The 25,449-nt window shown below is 48.4% G+C and overlaps 2 protein-coding genes across 2 annotated transcripts in view; one reads left to right on the top strand and one right to left on the bottom strand.

Annotated features, from left to right (window-relative positions):
- Nucleotides 1–24,502, top strand: part of LOC140904261 (uncharacterized) — a 55,934-nt gene extending 31,432 nt beyond the window's left edge. Inside the window, 1 exon segment of the mRNA XM_073326756.1 lies at nt 18,196–24,502. Coding sequence (XP_073182857.1) covers nt 18,196–20,160 — 1,965 coding nt within the window. The 3' untranslated portion in view covers nt 20,161–24,502.
- Nucleotides 1–25,449, bottom strand: part of LOC140904241 (uncharacterized) — a 307,623-nt gene that overhangs the window by 236,434 nt on the left and 45,740 nt on the right. The gene's annotated exons all lie outside the window — the stretch shown is intronic.

Genomic DNA, 25,449 nt, shown 5'->3' on the forward strand with positions numbered 1-25,449 from the left:
GACCCGGGGGCGGGGCTAGGAGGACGGTTGGAGGCGGGGGCGGGGCTAGGAGGACGGTTGGACGCGGGGGCGGGGCTGGGGGGGCGGTTGACCCGGGGGCGGGGCCGGGGGGGCGGTTGGACGCGGGGGCGGGGCCGAGGGGGCGGTTGGACCCGGGGGCGGGGCTAGGAGGACGGTTGGACGCGGGGGCGGGGCTAGGAGGACGGTTGGACCCGGGGGCGGGGCTAGGAGGACGGTTGGACGCGGGGGCGGGGGCGGGGGGTGGTTGGTCCCGGGGGCGGGGCTAGGAGGACAGTTGGACCGGGGGGGCGGTTGGACCCGGGGGCGGGGCTAGGAGGACGGTTGGACGCGGGGGCGGGGCCGGGGGGCGGTTGGACCCGGGGGCGGGGCTAGGAGGACGGTTGGACGCGGGGGCGGGGCCGGGGGGACGGTTGGACCCGGGGGCGGGGCTAGGAGGACGGTTGGACGCGGGGGCGGGGCCGGGGAGCGGTTGGTTCGAGCCCCAGCGGGCGGGACGCGCGGGCACCAGAGTCCGCCTGAGGCGCGGGAAGGCGCCGGCGGGGGCGGGTCAGGCTGACCCCGGGGCCCGCCCTGCCCTGGGCCGGAGGAGGCGGAAGCGGCGCCCGGGGCAGGCTGGGAGATGTAGTGCCTGACTCCCCCGGGAGCGGAAGTGACGTCGGAGGGGGGAGGCGGAGCCGGGCTGGGCTCGCGCGGGGCCGGGGAGCGGTTGGGGCCGTTGGAGCTCTGGGCATGCGCAGATCGCGGCGGGGCGCGAGACCTTCGTTAACCCCCCCGTGCCCGGCCCGGGCCCCGCTCCCGCCGGAGCCGCCCTGGGGCCGCCCCGGGCTCCGCCCGCCCCGCTGCGGCGCTGCAGCCTCCAGGTACCGGAGCGAGCCCCGGGGGGGGGGGCGGTGACTCTGCCCCGGGTCCGGGGGGGGGGACCCGGCCTCCCGCAGCGCCGGGATCTGCCCCCGGGGGGGGGCCGGGCGGGCAGGGAGGGGGGAGACCGGGGGGGGGCAGGAGACCGGGGGGAGACCCGGGGGGGGGCGGGAAAAATCTCGGCGCAGCCCGGACGTGGCCGGGGGGGGGGAGGAGCCGGGCCCCCCCGGGGAGCGGGGAGGGGCTGAGATCCCCTCGGATTTACCGCTGCCCCCTCCCCAGGGCCCCCCCACTCCCGCCCTGCCCCCTTTCTGTCCCCACAGGAGCGAGCAGCAGCCCGGGTGACCCCCCCCCCTTCCCCCACCTCCCTGAGACGGGCTCTGCCCCCCCCCCCGTACCCCGTTTCCTCCCCCCTCCGCCCGTGGCCCGTTCAGGTCTCCGGTCTGGGGGGGTCCCCTGCCCCCCATTTTCCCTGCAGGGACGTGTCCTTCGCCTGTGCCCCGTGTTCTCCTCCCCTCTGAAATACCGACAGCAAATCCTTGGCGATCTTCCCGCTTTCCCCCCCCAGGTGTCGGACTGCGGTCAGGAGCCCCCCCCGCGTGCCGGGCACAGACCCTGACCGAGTTTGGGGCCCTCGTTGCGCCAGGGACTGCCCGCGCCCCGACAGAGAGCAGGGACCTTGTCGGGCCGGGGGCTACAGGGGCCCCTGTTCTGCCAGGCCCTGCAGAGACCCCCACACGGGTCAGACCCCGCTGTTGTGACAGGCGCTGTGGAGACCCCAACGGAGATCTGCGCCTACCATGGATTTATATAAGGGCAATAAGATAGTCTCTGTCTTATTCTCTATCCCTTTTTTAATGATTCCTAACATCCCATTTGCTTTTTTGACTGCCGCTGCACACTGCGTGGACGTCTTCAGAGAACTATCCAGGATGGCGCCAAGATCTTTCTCCTGATTAGTTGTAGCTAAATTTAGCCCCCTCATATTTGTATGCATAGTTGGGGTTATTTTTTCCAATGTGCATTACTTTACATTTATCCACATTAAATTTCATTTGCCATTTTGTTGCCCAATCACTTAGTTTTGTAAGATCTTTCTGAAGTTCTTCATAGTCTGCTTTGCTCTTAACTGTCTTGAGGAGTTTACTATCGTCTGCAAACTTGGCCACTTCACCGTTTACCCCTTTCTTCAGATCACTTATGAATAAGTTGAATAGGATTGGTCCTAGGACTGACCCTGGGGGACCACCACTAGTTACCCCTCTCCATTCTGAAATTTTATCATTTATTCCTACCCTTTGTTCCCTGTCTTTTAATCAATTCTCAATCCATGGAAAGATCTTTCCTCTTATGCCATGACAACTTAACTTACGTAGGAGCCTTCGGTGAGGGACCTTGTCAAAGGCTTTCTGGAAATCTAAGTACACTATGTCCACTGGATCCCCCTGGTCCACATGCTTGTTGACCCCCTCGAAGAATGCTAATAGATTAGTAAGACATGATCTCCCTTTACAGAAACCATGTTGACTTTTGCCCAACCATTTATGTTCTTCTATGTCTCTGATAATTTTATTCTTTACTATTGTTTCAACTAATTTGCCCAATACTGACGTTAGACTTACCGGTCTGTAATTGCCGGGATCACCTCTATAGCCCTTCTTAAATATTGGCGTTACATTAGCTACCTTCCAGTCATTTTATAGTAAAGCATTTAGGCTGCTTTTGTAGATAGGTGTTAATCATCTGTCCTCTTCCTAGAGTTCTGAGGAGGTTAGATGAGTATTTTTAAAGAGTGCAGACTGCAGATTAGGTTGCAGTGAGGTCTTCATAAGCGCAGGATCAGGCTCTAAACTACTGTCAAGTCCACACAGTGAACAAACTGAAAAAAACACTTCGATCTTTCTGTTTTAGTGATCTTATGGGTAAATTACAACAATCCAAGGTTAAAAGAAATAGATCTGTGATTTTATTTTGATTGGTTTGGCTTTAAGAAGCTGCTTTCATGTTATTTACTCTCTCTTAGATACTGACCCTGTAAACAGTCATGCATGTGGAGGGCTCCCATGCATAGGTGGTTTCAGGATTGGGGCTTTAGTGAATGAATACTGGAGCAAAAGCACGTGGATAGACCTAGCTCATGACATTTCAAACAAAGTTTCCATAGGTGTTAATGGCTTAAAGTAAGAAACACAAGGATTCTATTAACAACATAATTCTTTTGGAGTATTGTAGGTATCTGAAAACTGTGATCTTAATGATTTTTTTAAAAAATATCCTGTGTTACTAATCAATAGGTGGTAAATAGTTAAAACTGGAAGAACTTTACCATGGATTCTGTTTATTTGTTTGGCCTTTCAATTGGAGTTGGATTCCAGACAAGTGATTTCCATTAAGTTTTAGAATTTGTTTGGGGAGAGGTATTGGAAACCATTAAAGCCAGATCTTTGCTATCTGGTATAGTTCCCTGTGACGAAGTGGGACTGTTCTTAATGTTTCCTCTGAATACTGTGTGAGTGCCTCAGTTTCCCCTATGCATTTCTTAAGTCTCTAGATGGTGGGATAAGGGGGTGTAATTGTTGAAGAGCAAAGGGCCAGGGTACATAAATGTCCGACACTCTGTCTCCTGGCAACTGATGGCCTGGGCCCTTCCCCGCTGCAAGATGAGAGCTAAAGGGTTGGAGAACAAAGGAATCAGGTGACCTCCTGGCCCAGGAAAGGGACAAAGCCCAGGGGAGGAGGGGCTGGAGAGGGAGTCATTTTGGAGCTGGCTGGGGATGTGGAGTGAAGTGCAGATGTGGTTGTCTGGCTCTCTGCACTCCAAAATGGACCCAGCTGTGGGGTCCTGTTCTCTGTACCTACAAGCTCTGTTTCAGACTGTGTTCCTGTCATCTAATAAACCTCTGTTTTATTGGCTGGCTAAGAGTCACACCTGACTGCGGAGTTGGGGGGCAGGACCCTCTGGCTTCCCCAGGACCCCGCCTGGGCAGACTGGCTGGGGGAAGCGCATGGAGGGGCAGGGGAGGCTGAATGCTCCAAGGTCAGACCCAGGAAGGGGGAAGACATGTGAGCTTCTTGCCCTGAAGACAGTCTGCTCCCAGAGAGGACACTTCACCAGAGTCCTGACTGCCTTCGTAGGGAGCAGTTCCAATCACCCGGGGACTCCATGACATTCCCGCTGTTCCAAGTACTCCCATTGACTCAGAAGTATCAAGCTGTAGGTGTGGGGCTAGGTTTTTTGTAGGATGAAGACCTTATTTGCAAGTTCTTTGAAGCAGGGCTCTGTCTGCAAACTCGAAAGCCATGTGTCAATGTGCTCCAGGGCTTCTACTCTGAGGGCTTCTACTCCACGGCTTCTACTCTGTGCTCCAGGGCCTCTACTCTGAGGTTTCTACTCTGAGTTGGTGAGACACACACACAGTGTGACAGCAGGAGAACTTTGCCTGTTTCTATAGGGCTCTGTTGCACTTGCACAGTGTGGGTCCTAAACACTCGTTTAAAATACCCATCACCAACCAGTTGATGTTTTACTTCCTATTTTCAGTGTTCTCACTTGTTTGTCTGTGGTTTTGTTTGCTGTCTGTTGCTTTATTCCTTATTTTTCCTGTTCTGTGTGTGTGAAGTATTCATCAAATTAAGAATTGACATCCCATAGAAATGGTATAAGCCTTAGTGAATACCTATTACTCTCCTTTCCGGTATCAGAAAGTATTATATTAATATTTGCTCTGAGAGCATGACTATTTCTAGTTGACTCCTAGATTTGTTTAGCATCTTAAAGCTGAGCTTTGTGCATGCAAGACGGATAGTTTTGTGAACTGCAGAAGTCCGTAGCATGCTAGTGTTTTGGCAGATGCTTCATTTTTTGAGAGCAGCTTTCCCTGAAGATTTAGTGATCTATGGTAGGAGGAGGTTATTAAATTGGGCCTCTGGTGCATATTTTTAATGCTTTTACTTAATGCCTGTGACTTTGTTTTATTTCTATAGCTGTATTCACTATGCCACATTTTGGTGTGTTTACTAGCTTGTACTGTTAGAAAGGATGATAAAATACATCTACTCCAAGGGCAGTGTCCATTTTCTTTTTATTTGATTTCATATTAAATGCACATCTTAAGCAGTGCACCTTATTAATTATCCCTTGTTTTAATATTCTTCCTTCTTCTTCCATACCTATGAACTGTTTTCAATATATATATTCTATCTAGGGTTTTTGTTTGTACTGGTAGCGCACATCCACACGTTACCTCAATAGTGATGGAGCACATAACAAAATTCATTCCGCACATGGATGGAAATAATTAGAGGGAACATGGGTGACGACTCCCTCTTGGGTGGATGGGCCAATCCTGGGGCCCATTACTGCTCGGTGATTGATTTTCCATTCCAAGTCCATAAAGTTGATTTTCAATATAAATGCTTTGTTCCTTACGTACGACGCATACGTTGATGTCTCAGTCATTCTGAGTCTTGACCAGTTATGAGCTTTTTTGTAGCTGCCTCTGTCACGGAGTCACTGGGTCAATGCTCTGGAACTACTCTGTAGGAAGCCAGTCAGGACTCTGGGGGAGTCTTCTCTCTCTGAACAGACTGTCTCCAGGGAAGAAGTTTACACAGCTTTAACGTTCCTGGGAGCATTCAGCATCCCCTTTCACACCGTGTGTTTCCTGCAGCGAGTCCACCCATACGGGGCTCTTGGGGAAGCCAGAGGGCCCTGCACCCCAACTCTGCAGTCGGACATTACTGTCAGCCAGACAGTAAAACAGAAGGTTTATTAGGCGACCGGAATACAGCCTAGAACAGAGTCTCGCTTCCCAGGCTAGAGGTGTCTCCTGGTTGCACCCCTCTCCTGGGTCTCACCTGCCCCGAGGGCCTCAGCAGAAATCACACACCCAATTCCCACCACCGAAGTATTGTTGCAGTAGACTGGGAAACTGAGGTACACACAGTGTTCGTATAGGGGAGTAAGACGCACATGCAGCATAACAAGATGAATAAACCCCCACTTTGTCACAGCCTCACGTGATCTCCCCTATGGATAAATACCCTCCAAGAGATATGTTCGATGTGATGGGTTTGTCAGGTCTCAGGTGAGAGCTGCTGGCAAAGACCAAGTGACCCTGTGCCAAGGGATCTCTGTGTCACCGTCTGACGCCCGTAGGCCAGGGACGGGACAACTTTCTGCCAATGGCCTTCAGGACGGGTGCTGAGTTCACTGCAGTGCCCCTCGTCCTCTCTACATTTCCGTTCTCGGTGTGCTGTCTGGGACGCTGCTCTGCTTCCTTCTCCCCAAGCCACCCCGTATCTACTCCATGTGCCAGGCTTCTGGCAGCCCCCAGTGAGAGGCCAACCAGTCCATCAAACTGCTGGGCCTCAAGTTTTCTGGGGTGCACCTCTGTGAGTCCAATTGCCCCCATCCCAGGGGTGCTACAGGGGTATGTTCTTCTAGTGTGTCAGGGCTCCACCCTCTGGCTGAGGCCCCGGGACACTTTCTTCCTCTGTTGGTGTACCAGGTGAAACAACTGTCAGCAAACAACAGTAAATAAAGGAATGAAAGAAAAGTGGGGGGAGGGGATACGGGCCTCTCTTACTTGTGGGGGCTGTGGGAGCATCTCAGTCCCCTTCAGAGGTTACTGGGTTTCCAGCGCAAGTTTCAGCCTGCTCCCCCTTTGAGCTCCAGGGATTCCCACCCTCCCTCAGTGAAGGCCAGAGCCCCGAATGCTGCCAGCCCTCTCTTTGGGGCTGGAATTGCTCCACAGACTGTTCCCTTCCCAGGGTTGCCCCCTATGAGTAGAGTAGGTCTCTCCTGTTAACTCCTGCTCCAGTCCTGGCATGGTTTGTGGGTGTGGAGGAGCTGGTCCAGTCAAGACTAAAGTAGCAGTTTAACCCCTTCTCTGCCAGCGTGGGGTTTATATAGGCCTACCCAGGCCCAGGGAATGGCACCCTATCAGCCCCATGCCTGATGTGGTGGGGATACTCACTGGCAGCATTGCCTTGGAGGGTGCTACTCCCTCCTGCTCCCACTCCCCCCTCCCACTTTACTGCCACCACAGTGCCTGTCACCTTCACTTCTTGAGGGGTGACCCCCCAGAAGGTGTGTTTTGTTATCCCTTTCCCCACCCCCCCAGGACCCGTTGTGCACCCTCCCTCACTCACCTCTGTCTCGGGAGACAAGGCGGGTCATGGGGTGCGGGTGATGCTCTGCTGGAGATCCATCATCACTGAACGAGTGGCAGCCTTGACCCTCCTCGAAGGTTGCCAGGATGCTGATGTGCACTGGAGGAGAACTGGGGCTTGACTGAGTCCATGGACCATTTGGCCCACACTCTGTCACTGGAAAGCCTGCTCTGCGTGGCTGCCAATTGCTGCTGGAGGCGTTGCGCCCGTAAGTCCCTGTAACGCTGTCTTCAGTGACCCGAGAGCATGAGCACCAGCCTCAGGCAGACTGGTAAGAAGCAGGGAACAAACCCCAAATTGATTGTGAGGTCGATATGTAGATTTCACCAGCCAAGTATCCGGTGTAAAGGCTTCAGGCACTGTAACAGCATTAACGTGGAATCACAGACAGTCCCCTTGGGTCATCCCGTAGATCTCACCATGTAGGTGAGCTCACCTTTGTGACAGATGGTCCCTTACAACAGGGGTTCTCAAGTTTTTTCTTTCTCAGGCCCCCCCAACATGCTATAAAAACTCCATGGCCCTCGTGGGCCACAATAACTGGTTTTCTGCATGCAAAAGCCAGGGCTGGCATTTGGGGGTAGCAAGCAGGGCAACTGCCTGGGGCCCCATGTCACAGGGGCCCCCAAAAAGCAACATTGCTTTGGCTTCAGCCCCGTGTGGTGGGACTCAGGGCCCTGAACTTCAGCCCCATGCGCTGCGACTTCAGCTTTCTGCCGTGGGCCTCAGCAAGTCTAATATTGGCCCTGCTTGGCAGCTCCCCGATAACTGCTTGTGGCCCCCTAGGGGTCCCAGGCCCCTGGTTGAGAACCTTACACCATGAATCACAGCAATGTTCAGGTTGCTGCCAGTCCCAAAGGACCAGTCACTTCCTTAGGTCAATTGAATCTTAGATCTCCCAACAAAGACAACACTTATAGCCAGTCCTGTAATAACCTGTATTTAGATTTATTTAAAAGAAAATGAGAGTTGTTTACAAAGTTAAAGCAGGTTAAAGCAGATGAGTTAGTCTTAAATTTCAAAAGGTAATAGAAGCTTCTCTAATAAGCAAGCTCTACATATTCTTTAGGACTAACCCAGGCTAAGGAGCTGGGGATCTCTTGCTTATGCCTAGAAACTGCCCCCCAGAATCCAAGCAGCATACAGATCATCAGTTCCTTCTGTAGGCATTTTTTATCCCCTTCCTGCCGTGTGCGCTGAGCTACAAGCTCCGCTAATGGGACATCAAGAGCACAACAACAGTCTTTTGTCTTCTTTAACATCCCATAATAGTCTATCTGGTGTTGATGGACCTTTCCTGCCAGGCGGGGTGTAATTCATTCTATTGCCAATCAGGACTTTACCTAGGTAAAGTCTCTCTCCTGTCCGGTGATTTACAAAGCCACAGAGGCTCACAATGCAACTAGTCAGATATTAACCGAGGCAGCAACTCAATGAAGCATTCAATAAAATCTAAACACATTCTTATAATTCTAATACCTGTTTTAACAATTGGTTCCAGATTTGCCTGTTACTTTGGGGTACGCTCATTTATTCGGCTTACTCTTCTGGGAGGGGGGTTCTATAATTCTATCAATGTACTGCTTGTGTCACGTGTGTTTTCAGATGGAGCTCTACTCCTCCCTCAGGTAAGTCCCCTCCCAATGGAGCTATCCTGCAGGACCTAGGTTCCTCAGGGCTGGGTCGTATGCATGCACACACACACACACACACACACATAAATGGAGCAAGTCTGAGCGGACCAGGTCAATCAGCACTTTCAAGCTGACCCCCTTATATGTCCCTGGACTCAATGGGCTGGGTCAAGAAGTACTTTCAAGCTGCCACCCTTATGTGTCACTGATTCAGCACGTCCCTGTACCCACTCTCGCTTCACAATTGTACTGGTCGTAACCCACTGGATGAGCAAACCCCACAGTATTTTGGGCGCTGCAGGGATCTTTAGCTTAGGTAAGAGAAGCGTTGCTGCAGAGTAAATGGGGAAGCTAAAAACACAAAAGAGTAAAGCTCAGAGAGAGAGAGAGAGAGAAGCAACCAGCTTAACCATAAAAGTTATTTATTGAATAATCGTGATAACTACACAAGGATGGCTAAACAAACATAGCATACATTGTTAAAGGTTAATACTTAAGGCAGAAAGGAAAACAAAGAGAGAAAGAAAAGGATCTCACCGCTCCCTGAAGCTCAAACTGATCGGGGTTCCCAGGTGATGGTGGTAGCCCAGGGTCCTGAGTGCGGAAGACAGGCAGAGCCCCCAGCACGATCAGTCAGGAGATGGAATCCCAGTGGAACTGATGCAGAGTCAGGGTCCATGCATCAGAACACTGACAGGAGGGTGAGTAGGGGTTTTTGTAGAGAAAATACAATGGTTAAAGGGAGAACACTAGATTTGTTTGTAGGTAAACTGATGACTCAAGGGTTTGCTTTAGGTTAGACAATAGGAGCTGATCACTCTTGGCTGTGTGTGGTGTTTTCTTCTAGGGAGCTCACAATGCAACTAGGCTGCTTCAGTATTTTGGATATCAGTCAAGGATTTATTACTAGAATTGGTCTGATAACTGCTGAGCTGGGTGCGTGCAGGCGTAGGTTCATTAATATCTGGAACAGAGATTCCCCATGATGCAGTGCTTCCCTGCTTTTCTGGTCCCAGAGTTCAGTGCAGTTCTCTGTTCTTCATTCTGTATGCTAATCCCTGTCCCATTTTTCATGCAGATGAGGCTAGGGGAGTTGTCTGTGTTCTCCATTCTGTATGCTAATGGAGATGTCTTAATCTTGTCACCCTTGTCAGGAGGGGTCTAGGTGTGTCTCCCAATGCCCTTCACTGCTCTCTGCAAGCCTTTTCTCTGATCTGTTTTGGTTCAAGCAGAGACTGGTGTTTGTGTGGGGAGGTAACTTTCATGAGTCAGACAGGCTAGATACTATGCCCTGGTTCCCCAAGAACACAGAGCTGACTGGTATCACAATACTAACACAGGTGAGCCAGACTGATTCCAGCTGTGTGTTTGTCCATGTTCAATTAAGACATGGGGGCTTTTGCAAGAGCAAACACCTCATCTGCCAGTGTCACAGGCAGGATGGGCAGGGTTGGTTGTCTAACCTCTGTTTGCCAGAAGCTGGGAATGGGTGACAGGGGGTGGATCACTTGATGATTCCCTGTTCTGTTCATTCCCTCTGAACCACCTGCCATTCGCCACTGAGCTAGATGGACCATTGTTCTGACGCAGTGGGCCGTTCTTATGTTCACAGTCTCTATCAGGAGTATCTACTCCTTTAGAGTCACTGGGGAGCCACAGAAAGAAACGAGGTGTGCTGAGGCAAGAAGGCCCAGTCTCAGAGCCCCTGGGGTCACGCTTGCCAAAAGCTGAAACTAGGTCCATCCCATGAAAGGGGGCACTCCCAGGAGAGACTGTATAAAGGTGGGAGCATCAAACAACTTTGTAAACCCGAGACAGCTGCCTTGGGGACAATGACGGGAGAATCCCCCAAAGTGACTCCTTTGATTCTGCTCTTCTCTGGCCTTTGGTTCATAGAATCATAGAACTGGAAGGGACCTTGAGAGGTCCCTTTAGTCCAGTCCTCTGCATTCAATGCAGGACTAAGTATTACCACCCCTGAGAATTATTAGTTCAGCCTGCTCTTAAAAATCCCCAATGATGGAGATTCCATAACCTCCTTAGGCAATTTATTCCAGTGCTTATCTACTCTGACAGGAAGTTTTTCCTAATGTCTGACCTAAACCTCCCTTTCTGCAATTTAAGCCCATTGCTTCTTGTCCTATCCTCAGAGGTTAAGAAAAACAATTTTTCTGCCTCCTTCTTGTAACAACCTTTTATTTACTTGAAAACTATGATCCTGTCCCCTCTCAGTCTTCTCTTCTCCAGACTAAAGAAACGCAATTTTTTCAATCTTCCCTCATGGGTCATGTTTTCTAGACCTTGAATCATTTTTGTTGCTCCTCTCTGGACTTCCTCCAATTTCTCCACATCTTTCCTGAAATGTGGCACCCAGAACTGGACACACTACTCCAGTTGAGGCCTAAACAGCACGGAGTACAGTGGAAGAATTACTTCTCATATCTTGCTTACAACACTCCTCCTAATACATCCCAGAATGATGTTCGGGTTTTCTGTAACAATGTTACACTGTTGACTCATATTTAGCTTCTGATCCACTAAGACCCCCAGATCCCTTTCCACAGTACTCCTTCCTAGGAAGTCATTTCCCATTTTGTATGTATGCAACTGATTGTTCCTTCCTAAGTAAAGTACTTTGGATTTGCCCTTATTGAATTTCATCCTATTGACTTCAGACCATTTCTCCAGTTTGACCAGATCATTTTGAATTTTAATTCTATCCTCCAAAGCACTCTTTCTTTCTCTCTGTTTTCCTTTCTAACTTAAGCAACCCCTCCCAGCTTGGTATCGTCCGCAGAGAGACTCTGATACTGGGAGGGTTTCACCATGTCTCAAGAGGGTTACACCCTGGTGGGAAGGGGCTTGGCCTGTACTGGAATAAGGTCACTCTGTGCTTCTCAGTGTGGCAGAACCTAGAATGTCCATTAGCAGGGACAAATCTTGTGGGGGAATCGGCATGCGGAATGGACAAAACCCCCATCTGAATTCTCTCACATTGCCCTTCTCACCCTGGCAGGCTATGGAATAACGTCCACGTTTCTCTCCATCCCATCCTCTGAGGAGGAAGGAAATGGCTGCAATGGAGCTGGCTCAGGTAAGGGATTATGAGGGAGCTGGTGGTGGGTTCTGCTTGGAGGGAGAGGAGCAGTAAATGCATAGGAGGGTGGGAGCTGCTAGAGGTGGTGGGAGGCAGGGAATATCTAGAGTGGAGAAAGGGAGGGGACAAACCTGCTGAGACTTGGGTAATGTAGGGTGTGATGGGTTGTCACTCCCAGGGTGCAGTGTGGAGGGCTTCTGGGAACCGCTGTGCCCTCTAACCCTCAAGCTGGGCTGGCCCTTTTCACACTGCTTTGCTGGAGATTCAGCCAGCCTCTCCAGGCCCTGTTATCACCCAACACAACAGCAGGTGGCGCCATGCATCCAACTAAACTACCTGAGTGTGTTACCTAAGCGACTCAAGGACAGATAGAAGATAACAGCCAATTTCTCAGCAATAAGTGTTAGCAAACAGATCAAAGCAGATTTACTTTTTGGCTATTTGCTAAGTAAAGTAAGCCTAACATATAGATGGATAGAATTTGAATTAGCAATTTCTCACCCTGAGTGATGATAGAAGCAGGCCACCAAGTTTCCATACACAAGCTAGAAATCCCTTTACCCTCGGACCAGCACTTCCCCCAGTTCAGTCTTTGTTCCTCAGGTGCTTCCTGTAGTTCTCTTGTGTGGGGAATGAGGCCAAGAGATGATGTCACACCCCACCTTTTGTAGTTTTTCCATATGGCGGGAACCCTTTGTTCCAAACTCAGTTCCCAGTCCAGTTAGTGGAAAAATACAGGTACCAAAATGGAGCTGAGTGTCATTTTTTTGGTTTGGTCACATGCCCTAGCATGCCCTGCTGCATCATAGTAGCCATGACTCATAGGCTGTCTGAAACATTCACAGGAAGGCTAAGCTCTTCCATGGTCTGTTGTCTTTGTTGGTGAGCCATCAGCACTGTCTGGCTTCTTCATTGTTGTACCTGAAAGGCTAGTTGTGAGTGTTACCCAGAGTAAGCACATTTGAAATACAGATACATAGTCAATATTCATAACTTCAATACAAACATGATCCATGCACACAAATAGGATAATCATATTCAGCAAATCATAACTTTTCCAATGACACCGCACATGATGCATCTTGCACAAAATGCCTCATAATTATGTCCCCATCATATTATAATCATACCACTGTACTGAATACGAGGTGTAATGTCAGATAGGGCCTAATTTCAAGGCACAGGAGTTGGGAATGGAACTTCTCCTCTTTGTGGAACAGGAAATAACCCTCCAGCCAGGGCTGGAAAAACTTCCCAGACTCCCAGTGCAGGAGCCTGAATCTACCGACACTTCATTAGTTCCTCCCCCCACCCCCCCCCCGCATCTTTGTGGCAACTGATAACTTTACCAGTGATGATTTTATCTTCTCTTTTGAGGTCATTGATAAGAATGTTAAATAGCACAGGGCTAAGAACCAATCCTTGCGGGAACCCGCTAGAAAGAAATCTACTCAACCATGTTTCCCCATTTACAATCACAGTTTTTAATGTATATAATATATGCCGTGTGTATTTGTATCTTTCTAGTTTTCTAGTCAAAATATTGTGCTGAATCAACTCATATGCCTTACAGAAGTCTAGGTATATTACATCAATACTTTTAGCTGTAACTAAACTTTTGATCTCATCCAATAAGAATATCCAGTTAGTTTGATAGGATAATATGATTTTCCTATTTGTGTCTAAACCTTTGTTAATGGGTACTAATTATATTACCCTCCTTTAATTCTTTATTAATGAAATCCAGTATCGGCTGCTCCATTCTCTTGCCCAGTATCGATTTCAGACTAACACTCTTGTAACTAGCTGGATCATCTCTTTTACATGTTTTAAATATTGGCACAGCATTAGCTTTATTCCAGTCTTCTGGAATTTCCCCAGTGTTCCAAGTCCTAATTAGAATCAACATTAACAGTCCACCACGCTCCTCCACCAGGTCTTTCAAAACTCTGGTTATCTTGACCCACTGATTTAAACATGTCTAACCTTAATAGCTGCTGTTTAACGTCCTCATGAGTTATTGTTGGAATAGAAAGACTGTTGGCGTCAACATCTTATGATATGAGTTACATCATCTGTTTTTCTCCAAATCCAGGAGAGAAATATTTATTGAACACTTTTACTTCTTCTGCATTATTTTTGATAATTCTGACTTTTCCATCGAGCAGTTTACCACTGCAACTGTTGGGATTAATTTTGTACTTAATATACTTTTAAAAACTTCCTTCTTATTTTCATTGATTAATCATTGATTTCTGATAGCTTCCCTTACCAGTTTCCTACAATTCTAACCTTTTAACTTATATTCTTTACTTGTGACTTCCTCTTTCTTCCATATATTTTATTTGGAGAGTGTTGGGATTCCTACCAGGGAGCCACCTGCAGGGTCCAGAGACAGCCCCATCTCCTCTATCAAGCTCTGGCTAGGTAACTATGTGATAAATGTGAAGACCCTGCCTCCGTCTATCGGCTGAGACACACAAAGGTTCTCTCTTTCTACCCTCTGATGCCTCCTGGCTGCTCTAAGGAAGGTGCGGTGGGACTCGGTTAACATGTGCCTCCTGGAGCTTCCATTTACCTGGTGCTGCTGTTCCCTGGATAGTGGGGCTGTGACTGGGGCAGCAGGTACTGAGTTTTGGACTCTTGCTCTTTCAGGGGCCATTGACTTTTGAGGAGGTGGCTGTGTATTTCACCAGGGAAGAGGGGGCTCTGCTGGACCCCGCTCAGAGAGCCCTCTACAGGGATGTCATGCAGGAGAACTATGAGACAGTGGTCTTGCTGGGTAAGGAGTCCTGTCCTCTTCCTTATTAGAAGCTGTGGGGTCTCTAGAACCTGAGTAGTAATAACTTTATACCTTTATTTGTTTTGACAAGTTTCCTTGCCCCCCTTTTTTTGCCTTCTCTCCCATCCACTAGTATAATTTTTGGACATGTGCTTTTTTGGTGCCGTTAGTCATTTTAAAATTGCATTTAATGTATCCTTATTGGCTACATTAATAACTACATTCATAACTGTAGCTTTCATGCCTTTTCCTCATTTTAAGAGGAAAGTATGCTGCCTGTAGAATTCTAAATTAAGTAAATAGGTGTATGGCTCATGCATGGCTTGTGTGACTGTCAGATGAGCTCCTCTTTTGATAGGAGAGGGCATAATGTTGCCATTCAGGGTGAAGGGAGAACAGAGCCGTGGGAGGGGAGGAGAAGGTGGGGAGTAGATAATTCTGGGGTGCCAGGACATGGGCAGGGTGTGTGCACGGTTAGAGCTAAGAAGCAGCAGGGAGGGATGAGGTAGTGAGAGACGAGGAGGGAACACAAGAAGGTCCCAAGGTGCTGGGAGGTGGTTCCGGCGAGAGTAATGGGAAGAAGGCTAGGGGAGTATGGAGGAAGGCACCCAGGCAGTGAGCTGGGTGGGTCAGTGGGAGGGAGGAGAGGTTTGGGGATCTAGAGCTGTGGGGGATCCCAGACCTTTAGCCCTGAATTCCTACCCAAGCCTTGTTGCTTTAGAGCCTACACTCCAGTTTTATTTCTGTTCAGTTTCACTTCATTATACATTTCCCCCCCAAATACTATTATTTTAACTCTTGACCTCCCTCTCCCACTCATTAGCCCCTCCCCATATAACCTCCCCATTTCTATGCACAGCCACCCTGGGCACTGATCCTGAGTCCTTGCTGCATTCCTCCCTCCCATAGCAGGGCCGCTACCCAGGCACAAATGGGCATTTTGTTGGTGATGTCACAGGGTGGTAGTGTAGCCTGTACCATTTTTACACCTATAAGATTACGTATTGGGGTACAGCTTGTCCTTGTCCATGGCTACTCAAAGTTAATTGAGAAAATGAAATTTGGTGAAACACACAGAAACTTGATTTAATACAGACAGTTATAACTGAAATCATAGGCTAAAATCTCTGGAGAGGAGTGTCGTTCAGCTGGACCTGCTGGGCAGAGCTCACAGGTTGGAATAGGAGTGTTGAAGCCGGAGGCTCAGTCTCTCGTGTTGAAGCTCCACGGCCCATCCTTGTGGAAGAGTGGGACCCCTTGGGAGTTTTGTGCACTCAAGAGGCACCTCCCAAGGACTGTTTATAAGCCTGGGCATTGCACAGATCCTATGGATCCATGACAGTGTGCCCGTGTGCCTGATGGGGAAAAGATATAAAAGAATAAAAGGATCTAAAAGTGTATTTACCATCACCCCCTCATCAGTCCTTGTGGGAATCCCTGATCAGTTCCAAAGTGTATTAAAACCTTCCTTAAAGGCTTACCTCTTGGTTATCAGGTCATGTCAGTTTTGTTAGAGGGCTTTCCCTTCACCCTCCCACTTCCCTGGTTCTTGTCATGCAGACAGAAAACAGCAAAAGACCAGAAGTCCAAAGTGCAGATAATACAATGTTTATTGGGGGTAGTTTCCAAGCAAGCATATTCCGAAGCCCTTCACACCAGTCAGGCTTATCTCTATACGCCGATAGAGACTGTTCCCCAGTGTTCCATTCCTTCTCTGACGCCACCGAGCGTTTTCCCTGTGTCCCCCTTCCCAGCCTTGATGCCGCAGAGCCTGCCTGTGTCCCTGTTCCCGTTCCCATTTCCCCCCCCCATAACAAACATGATTCCAATTTCCCTTCCCCCTCCTGTTTGACCCCATTTACATAGTAATATTCTCAGCTATACCTTAACCAATCATTGTGCTGAAATTTAACTAACCAATCCTAACATATTGTAACATAATTCTCTAACCAATTGTATCCCACTACCCTAATTAACTTATACCTTGCAAAATTAATTATACAGTAGACAGAAACAATTAGAGAACCAGACTGATTAACAATGTAAAAGTGGTGGCCAAAAATATAAAACAATACAGAAATGAGGGTTTCACAAACACAACCACTGATAAATGATTTCTTGCCAGAGAGGATGCTGTCAAACTAAGTTTTCTTTAACCACCTTAAGATCTGTTTCTTTATCTGGTGGTGATGGGCACTATCCGGACAGGATCGTCTTCCTAACAGCCCAATACCACCTTATTTCAATGTGACTGGTTTGGGATGTGAGGATGTGACCCTACACTTCCCAGTTTATGGCTGCCCCTGCTGCTTAGGCAAAGGCTTTAGCCTAAGAAAAAGGCCTCAGACTATCCTAGTGAGAGAATGCCCGCACACAGCGGACTGTGATTTTGATTCTTTGTTTTTATACCCCTTTTCAGTAGCTAAGTGATAAAAATACACCTAAGTTCTTAAAGTATAAGCTTTACAAGCAGTCCTAAATACCTATATTCTAACAGTAGGTTCTACCCCTTCCCCCTTCTGTGTCTGTCTTGTCTATTTAGATGGTAAATTCTTCAGGGCATGGGCCATCTACTATTCTGTGTTTTGTACTTTATCTAGCACAATGGGGACTCACTATTAGTTGGTCCTTAGGCACTAAGGTAATGAATATGATTTATAATAATAATAACTCTCCTGCCATTTTGAGCCAACGAAGATGGCCTTGGTATGTTACTGCTTAAAAATGATCTGGGGTTAAAATCATGGAATATTCTTTGTGACAAGTATCTGACAAATTCCACTGACCTCCCTTGTTTTCTTTGCCTGGAGTAGGGTTTCCCGTTTCCAAACCTGATGTGATCTCGCAGCTGGAAGGAGGGGAAGAGCCATGGGTCCCAGACCTCCAGGGCTCTGAGAAAGAAGTGCTCCTGATACCTGCCTGCACAGGTAAGGAATTAGTTAAACCAACGCAAAAACTGTTTGGGAATGCAGGAAACATTTGGGATGCCCTACAAAGACCTGTGAGCTCTCCAAGTTCAGGATTGTTCCTTGCACATGTGGAATCATTAGGCAGATGTCACTCATGGCTTCCCTCCTATTCTGACTGACAACTGGCAGCAGGTCCCTCCCCGATCTCGCTTTCCCATGAGTGTTCTGGTGAGATGCAGGCCAAAACTGACCACTTCTTCTCTCCTCTGTGGAAGGGTTTGGGGAAAATTAGCTCCTGATAGGTTTGATCTCACCCACACATATTTTGGTTTGTTCATCCATTTTTCCATTCCTCTGTCTGAGATTTCCTTTCTTTCCGGTGTAGGGAGTGACCTATATCTGGATTCCCTCTGTCTCCCATCAGGTGATGGGATGGTGAGTGAGAATGAGGAGGAGACACCCCAGCAGGAAGATGCTGAGGAAGTAGAACCACATGGGATGTTATCAGGAAGATCCAAAGGGAATGTTTCCGGGAGTTGTGCACTCTCAGTAAAAGCAAAAGCCTGTGGGACTGAGCAGATGCCAGAGGAAAACTTCAGTAGCCACTCAGACCTTATTACACGCGACAGAATCAACTTGGAAGAAACACGCTACGCATGCCATGAGTGTGGGAAAAGCTTCAATCGCAGCTTAGACCTTCTCACACATTGGAGAACCCACACTGGAGAGAAACCGTACACGTGCTCTGAGTGTGGGAAAAGCTTCAATCGGAGCTCACAGCTTATCACACATAGGCGAATCCACACAGGTGAGAAACCTTATGAATGCTCTGAGTGTGGGAAACGCTTCAGTCAGAGCTCAAACCTTAACGTCCATCAGACAATCCACACAGGTGAGAAACCTTATGAATGCTCTGAGTGTGGGAAACACTTGATTGATAGTTCAACCCTCATGTCACATCAGCAAATCCACACAGGAGAGACACCCCACACATGCTCTGAGTGTGGGAAAAGCTTCAGTCGGAGCTCTCACCTTATCACACATCGTAGAATCCACACAGGAGAGACGCCCTACACATGCTCTGAGTGCGGGAAAAGCTTCAATCAGAGCTCTACCCTGAGCACACATAGGAGAATCCACACAGGTGAGAAACCGTATGGATGCTCTGAGTGTGAGAAAAGCTTCAGGCATAGCTCAGCCCTCATCTCACATCAGAGAATCCACAGAGGAGAGACTCCCTACACATGCTCTGAGTGTGGGAAAAGCTTCAGTCACAGCTCTGCCCTAATCACACATCAGAGAATCCACACAGGAGAGAGGCCCTACACGTGCTCTGAGTGCGGGAAAAGCTTCAATCAGAGGTCTGCCCTGATCGCACATCAGAGAATCCACACAGGAGAGGCACCCTACACATGCTCTGAGTGCGGGAAAGGCTTTAATCGGAGCTCTGCCCTTACCACACATCAGAGAATCCACACGGGTGAGAAACCTTATGGATGCTCTGAGTGTGGGAAACGCTTCATCGATAATTCAACCCTCATCTCACATCAGCGGATCCACACAGGAGAGACACCCTACACATGCTCTGAGTGTGGGAAAAGCTTCAATCAGCGCTCAAACCTTACCACACATCGGAGAATGCACACAGGTGAGAAACCTTATGGATGCTCTGAGTGTGGGGAACGCTTCATTCGTCGTTCAGCCCTTATCTTACATCAGAGAATCCACACAGGAAAGACACCCCACACATGCTCTGAGTGTGGGAAAAGCTTTAGTGGGCACTCAGCCCTTATCACACATCGTAGAATCCACACAGGAGAGAAACTCTACACATGTTCTGAGTGTGGGAAAAGCTTCAATCAGAGCTCAAACCTTATCGCACATAGGAGAATCCACACAGGGGATAAACCTTATGAATGCTCTGAGTGTGGGAAATGCTTCATTCGTCGTTCAGCCCTTATCTTACATCAGAGAATCCACACAGGAGAGAAGCCGTACACATGCTCTGAGTGCGGGAAAAGCTTCAATCACAGCTCTGCCCTGATCACACATCAGAGAATGCACACAGGAGAGAAGCCCTACACGTGCTCGGAGTGCGGGAAAAGCTTCAATCAGAGCTCACACCTTATCAGACACCAGAGAATCCACACAGGGGAGACGCCCTACACATGCTCTGAGTGCGGGAAACGCTTCAATCAGAGCTCAAACCTTATCGCACATAGGAGACTCCACATGAGTGAGCAACCTTATGGATGCTCTGAGTGTGGGAAACGCTTCGTTGATAATTCAGCCCTCACCTCACATCAGCAGATCCACAGAGGAGAGAGGCCCTACACATGCTCTGAGTGTGGGAAACGCTTCAGTCACAGTGGGAGTCTTGTCAGACATCAGCGAATCCACACAGGAGAGACGTCCTTCACATGCTCTGAGTGTGGGAAACGCTTCAGTCAGAATGGAAGTCTGATCAGACATCAGAGAATTCACATAGGAGAGATGCCCTTCACATGTTCTGAGTGTGGGAAAAGCTTCAGTCAGAGTGGAAGCCTTATCAAACATCAGCGAATCCACACAGGGGAGAAACCCTTTACGTGTTCTGAGTGCGGGAAAAGCTTCAGTGATAGCTCAAGCCTTATTAGACATCAGAAAATCCACGTGAGAGAGAACTGCAATAAATGCCGTGACTAGGGCTGGCCAAAGATATCTTTTAACCTTATTGTCCCACCACACCATTCTCCAGCAACCCACCTTGTCCCAGTGACCAGTCAGCTGGGCGATGTTTTAAATGTAACAAGCTGGGGCATGTAAAGGCCAACTGCCCCAAGTACTCCAACAGATTACAGTTCATTGCACAAGGGTCACACCAATGGTCCTCAGGCCCAGATGCCTCCCAGATACCCTCAAAGTGAAGGGAAACTGTGAGTGTGGGCGGGAAGAAGGTTATTGTGTGGAGGGATGCTGGAGCACAGGTGTCAGCTATCCACTAATCCTTAGTGGACCCCAAATTCATCAACCCAGAGGCCCAAGTGACGATTCAACCCTTCAAGTCAAACTCTTTTGACTTGCCTACAGCCAAGTTGCCTCTCCAGTACAATGGCTGGTCAGGAATGTGGACTTTTGCAGTCCATGATGATTATCCCATTTCCATGCTGCTGGGGGAAGACTTGGCCCACCATGTGAAGCTAGTCAAGAGGCTAACCCGCAGCCAGGCTAAGCAAGCCTTCACACGTAGCTCTGTTCCTGAGCCTTCTACAAGGGCCCAGTCTGTGTTGTCAGAGATGCAGACTGAGGTGGTGGAACTGGACCCCATGCCGACGTCTGCGACAGCAGCAGTGGATCCAGTCACAGAGACCCAGCCAGAGCCAGGCCCAGAACTGGAACCAGAACCGTTGCTAGTACTGAATCCAGCTCTTGCAACCCCATCTGCAACCCCAACACCAGAGGGCCCCACCGAGCCCGCCCTGGCAGCAGCCGATAAACCTATGCAAGAGGCTCAGCCGGAGTCTGAACCCCAACCTGGTGCACCAGCAGAGAGCGGTTCACAGTTAACGGAAACAGCCCCATCACCTGCATCTCTTCCCAAGGGACCAAGCCCAGGTCCACAATCCAGTGAGGAACTGATGTCTCCAGCATCAAGGGAACAATTCCAAGCCAAGCAGGAAGCAGATGAAAGCCTCCAGAGAGCTTGGATGGTGGCACAGAGCAATGCACCACCTTTCAGCTCTCCTAATCGATCCCGGTTTGTTATAGAAAAAGGACTTTTATACAAGGAAACTCTTTCTGGTGGGCACCAGGAGGACTGGCATCCTCGAGACAGTTGGTAGTTCCAACTAAGTACCTGGTAAAGCTTTTGAGCTTAGCACATGATCATCCTAGTGGCCATGCTGAGGTGAATAGGACCAAAGACCATTTGGGGAAGTCATTCTACTGGGACAGAATGGGCAAGGACGTTTCTACTTATGTACGGTCTTGTGAGGTGTGCTGAAGAGTGGGAAAACCCCAAGACCAGGTCAAAGCCCCTCTCTAGCCACTCCCCATCTTTGAGGTTCCCTTTCAGCGAGTAGCTGTGGATATTCTGGGTCCTTTTCCAAAAAAGACACCCAGAGGAAAGCAGTACATACGGACTTTAATGGATTTTGCCACCCAATGGCCGGAAGCGGTAGCTCTAAGCAACACCAGGGCTAAAAGTGTGTGCCTGGCATTAACAGACATTTTTGCCAGGGTAGGTTTGCTCTCCAACATCCTTACAGATTCGGTAACTAATTTCCTGGCAGGGACCATGAAAAGCCTTTGGGGAGCTCATGGGGTGAATCACTTGGTTGGCACCCCTTACCACCATCAAACAAATGGCCTGATGGAGAAGTTTAATGGAACTTTGGGGGCCATGGTACGTAAATTCATAAATGAGCACTCCAATGATTAGGACCTAGTGGTGCAGCAGTTTTTCTTTGCCTACAGAGCTGTACCATACTCAGTTTAGGGTTTTCACCATTTGAACTTGTGTATGGCCATGAGGTTAAGAGGCCATTATAGTTGGCGAAGCAGCAATGGGAGGGGTTTATGCCTTCTCCAGGAACTAACATTCTGGACTTTGTAAACAACCTACAAAACACCCTCCGAACCTCTTTAGCCCTTGCTAGAGAAAACCTAACAGATGCTCAGGAAGAGCAAAAAACCTGGTATGATAAACATGCCAGAGAGCGTTTCTTCAAAGTAGGGGACCAGGTCATGGTCTTGAAGGCGCTCCAGGCCCATAAGATGGAATCATCATGGGAAGGGCCATTCATGGTCCAAGAGTGCCTGGGAGCTGTGCGCTATCTCATAGCACCCCCAAAACCTAAAGCCTAAGGTGTACCATGTTAATTCTCTAAAGCCCTTTTATTCCAGAGAATTAAAGGTTTGTCGGGTTGCAGCCCAGGGAGGAGGTGATGCTGAGTGGCCTGAAGGTGTCTACTAGGAAGGAAAAAGTGATGGTGGCATGGAAGAGGTGAACCTCTCCATGACCCTTGGACATATGCAGCGACAGCAGATCAAGGAGCTGTGCACTATCTTTGCACTGATGTTCTCAGCCACCCCAGGATGGACCGAATGGGCATACCACTCCATTGACACAGGTAACGCTCGCCCAATTAGAGCCCAACCTTACTGGGTGTCTCCTCAAGCCAAAACTGCTATAAAAAGGGAGATCCAGGACGTGTTACAGATGGGTGAAATCTGCCCCTCTAACAGTGCATGGGCATCTCCAGTCGTTCTAGTTCCGAAACCAGATGGGGAGATACACTTTTGCATGGACTACCATAAGCTAAATGCTGTAAGTCGCCCAGACAACTATCCAGTGCCACGCACAGATGAACTGTTAGAGAAACTGGGACGGGCCCAGTTCATCTCTACCTTAGACTCCAAGGGGTACTGGCAAGTACCTCTGGATGAATCCGCCAAGGAAAGGTCAGGCTTCATCACCCATGTAAGGCTGTATGAATTTAATGTGCTTCCTTTTGGGCTGTGAAATGCATCTGCCACTTTTCAAAAACTTGTAGATAGTCTCCTAGCAGGATTAGGAGAATCTGCAGTCACCTACCTTGATGATGTGGCTATCTTTTCTGATTCATGGGCAGAACACCTGGAGCATCTGCAAAAAGTCTTTGAGCGCATAAGGGAGGCAGGACTAACCATTAAGGCTAAAAAGTGTCAAATAGGCCTAAACAGAGTGACTTACCTTGGACACCAGGTGGGTCAAGGAACTGTCAACCCCCTACAGGCCAAAGTGGATGCTGTCCAAAAGTGGCCTGTCCCAAAGTCAAAGAAACAGGTCCAATCCTTCTTAGGCTTGGCCGGATATTACAGGAGATTTGTACCGCACTACAGCCTAATCGCCGCCCCTAACAGACCTAACCAAAAAGAAACAGCCAAATGCAGTTCAGTGGACTGAAGAGTGTCAGAAGGCCTTTAACCAGCTTAAAGCAACACTCATGTCTGACCCTGTGCTAAGGGCCCCAGACTTTGACAAACCATTCCTAGTAACCACAGATGCGTCCGAGCGTGGTGTGGGAGCAGTTTTAATGAAGGAAGGACCAGATCAAGAATTCCATCCTTTCGTTTTTCTCAGCAAAAAACTGTCTGATAGAGGAAGCCATTGGTCAATCAGCGAAAAGGAATGTTACGCCATTGTGTAAACACTGGAAAAACTACGCCCATACATTTGGGGATGGTGTTTCCACCTGCAAACCGACCATGCTGCGCTGAAGTGGCTTAATACCATCAAGGACAATAACCAAAAACTTCTTCGGTGGAGTTTAGCTCTCCAAGATTTTGATTTTGAAATACAACACGTTTCAGGAGCTTTTAACAAAGTGGCTGATGCACTCTCCCATGAAAGTTTCCCAGAATCAACTGGTTAAAATCATCCTTGAAATGTGAAAATATTGTAAATTTTTTTTATATAATCAGTGGTATATCTAGAGATGCATGTGTCTTATTAACTCTGTTTTCTCCTAGAGCTCCAGGAAGAAATCACAGCTAGTGTGGTACAGGCTGTCCAGCACCGTCTGTGATTTGGGTGGCGCATCATAACCATACAGCTAAGGGTAGCCTAGAATTCCTCCTTACCTATAAGGGGTTAATAACCTGGTTGGCACCTGACCAAAAGGACCAATGAGGAAAGAAGATACTTTCAAATCTTGGGAGGGGAGGCTTTGTTTTTTTGTGTTCTCTTGGGAAGCTGAGAAGCATCAGGTCAGAAAACTCCTTTTCCTATAAACCATCCTAAACGTCTCTCATATTAAACAAAATTGTAAGTAAAAGCCAGGCAAGGCGTGTTAGATTATCTTTTGTTCTGCTTGTGAATTTTCCCTATGCTAAGAGGAAGGTTTCCTGTTTTTTTTTGTAACTTTAAAGTTTTGCTTAGAGGGGAATCGTCTCTTGTTTTAAATCTTATTACCCTGTAAAATTATCTTCCGTCCTGATTTTACAGAGGTGTTTCTTTTACTTTTTTTTTTCCTTTATAATAAAAGTTCTGTTTTTAAGAATCTGATCGGGGTTTTTAGTGTCCTGGTCTGTGCTCACCTTGTTTACTCTCAAGCCTCCCCAGGAAAGGGGGTGAAGGGCTTTGGGGGATATTTTGGGGAAACAGGAACTCCAAGTGGGCCTTTTCCTAAATCTTTGTCTAACTCACTTGGTGTGGTGGCAGCGATACCATTCCAAGGTCAAGGAAGAATTTGTGCCTTGGGGAAGTTTTTAACCTAAGCTGGTAGAAATAAGCTTAGGGGGTCTTTCATGTGGGTCCCCACATCTGTACCCTAGAGTTCAGAGTGAGGATGAAACCCTGACACCATGCACTTGGCTCCCAAAGCAGTTGTGGCCCAGGCCCTGCAGGAGGTCGCTCCTGAAGATATCTCCTTCCTAATCAGGTGCATATTGCCTATTATTTGGGAAATAGAATCCCTATCTAGGTAGAGATGGGAAAAATGGAAGTGACATTTCTGTTCAGCTCACCCCTGGGAGATCCTGCAAACGTGTAGAAAATGAAATCCATGTTGAATGTGATAGAGCTGCAGAAAGACACCTATTGTTAATAGATACCTGACATTTGGTGTCTTACAGAGATTGTAAGCTGCACCTGCATTTAGTCCCTAATTTAAATCTGTGCCCCCAGATTAAAGAAATAAAAAGGCATATTTGGGGCATTTATACCTCACTATCGCTACTGATATGTTGTGTGGTTGGTGAAGAATTCTACACCAGAGAAGTGTAAAATTACTCCAAGGAAGGTCAAAGATTTGACAAGAGTTTGGGTAGAAATTGCAGGTACTGGTGGTTGATTTTTACCCCAGAGATGGAAGCTATGGTGACCTGTGGCCCAGGTAAACTATTTTTTAGAACACTGCACCCTAGTTAAGTGGCATTGATCACACTCCTAAAGGATGCCATGATTAAATTTGGGCACAACTCTCTTTTGCCATTTGGATCCAAAGTTTCATG

This window comes from Lepidochelys kempii, chromosome 28 (assembly GCF_965140265.1).
Source record: "Lepidochelys kempii isolate rLepKem1 chromosome 28, rLepKem1.hap2, whole genome shotgun sequence".
Lineage (NCBI taxonomy): Eukaryota > Metazoa > Chordata > Testudines > Cheloniidae > Lepidochelys > Lepidochelys kempii.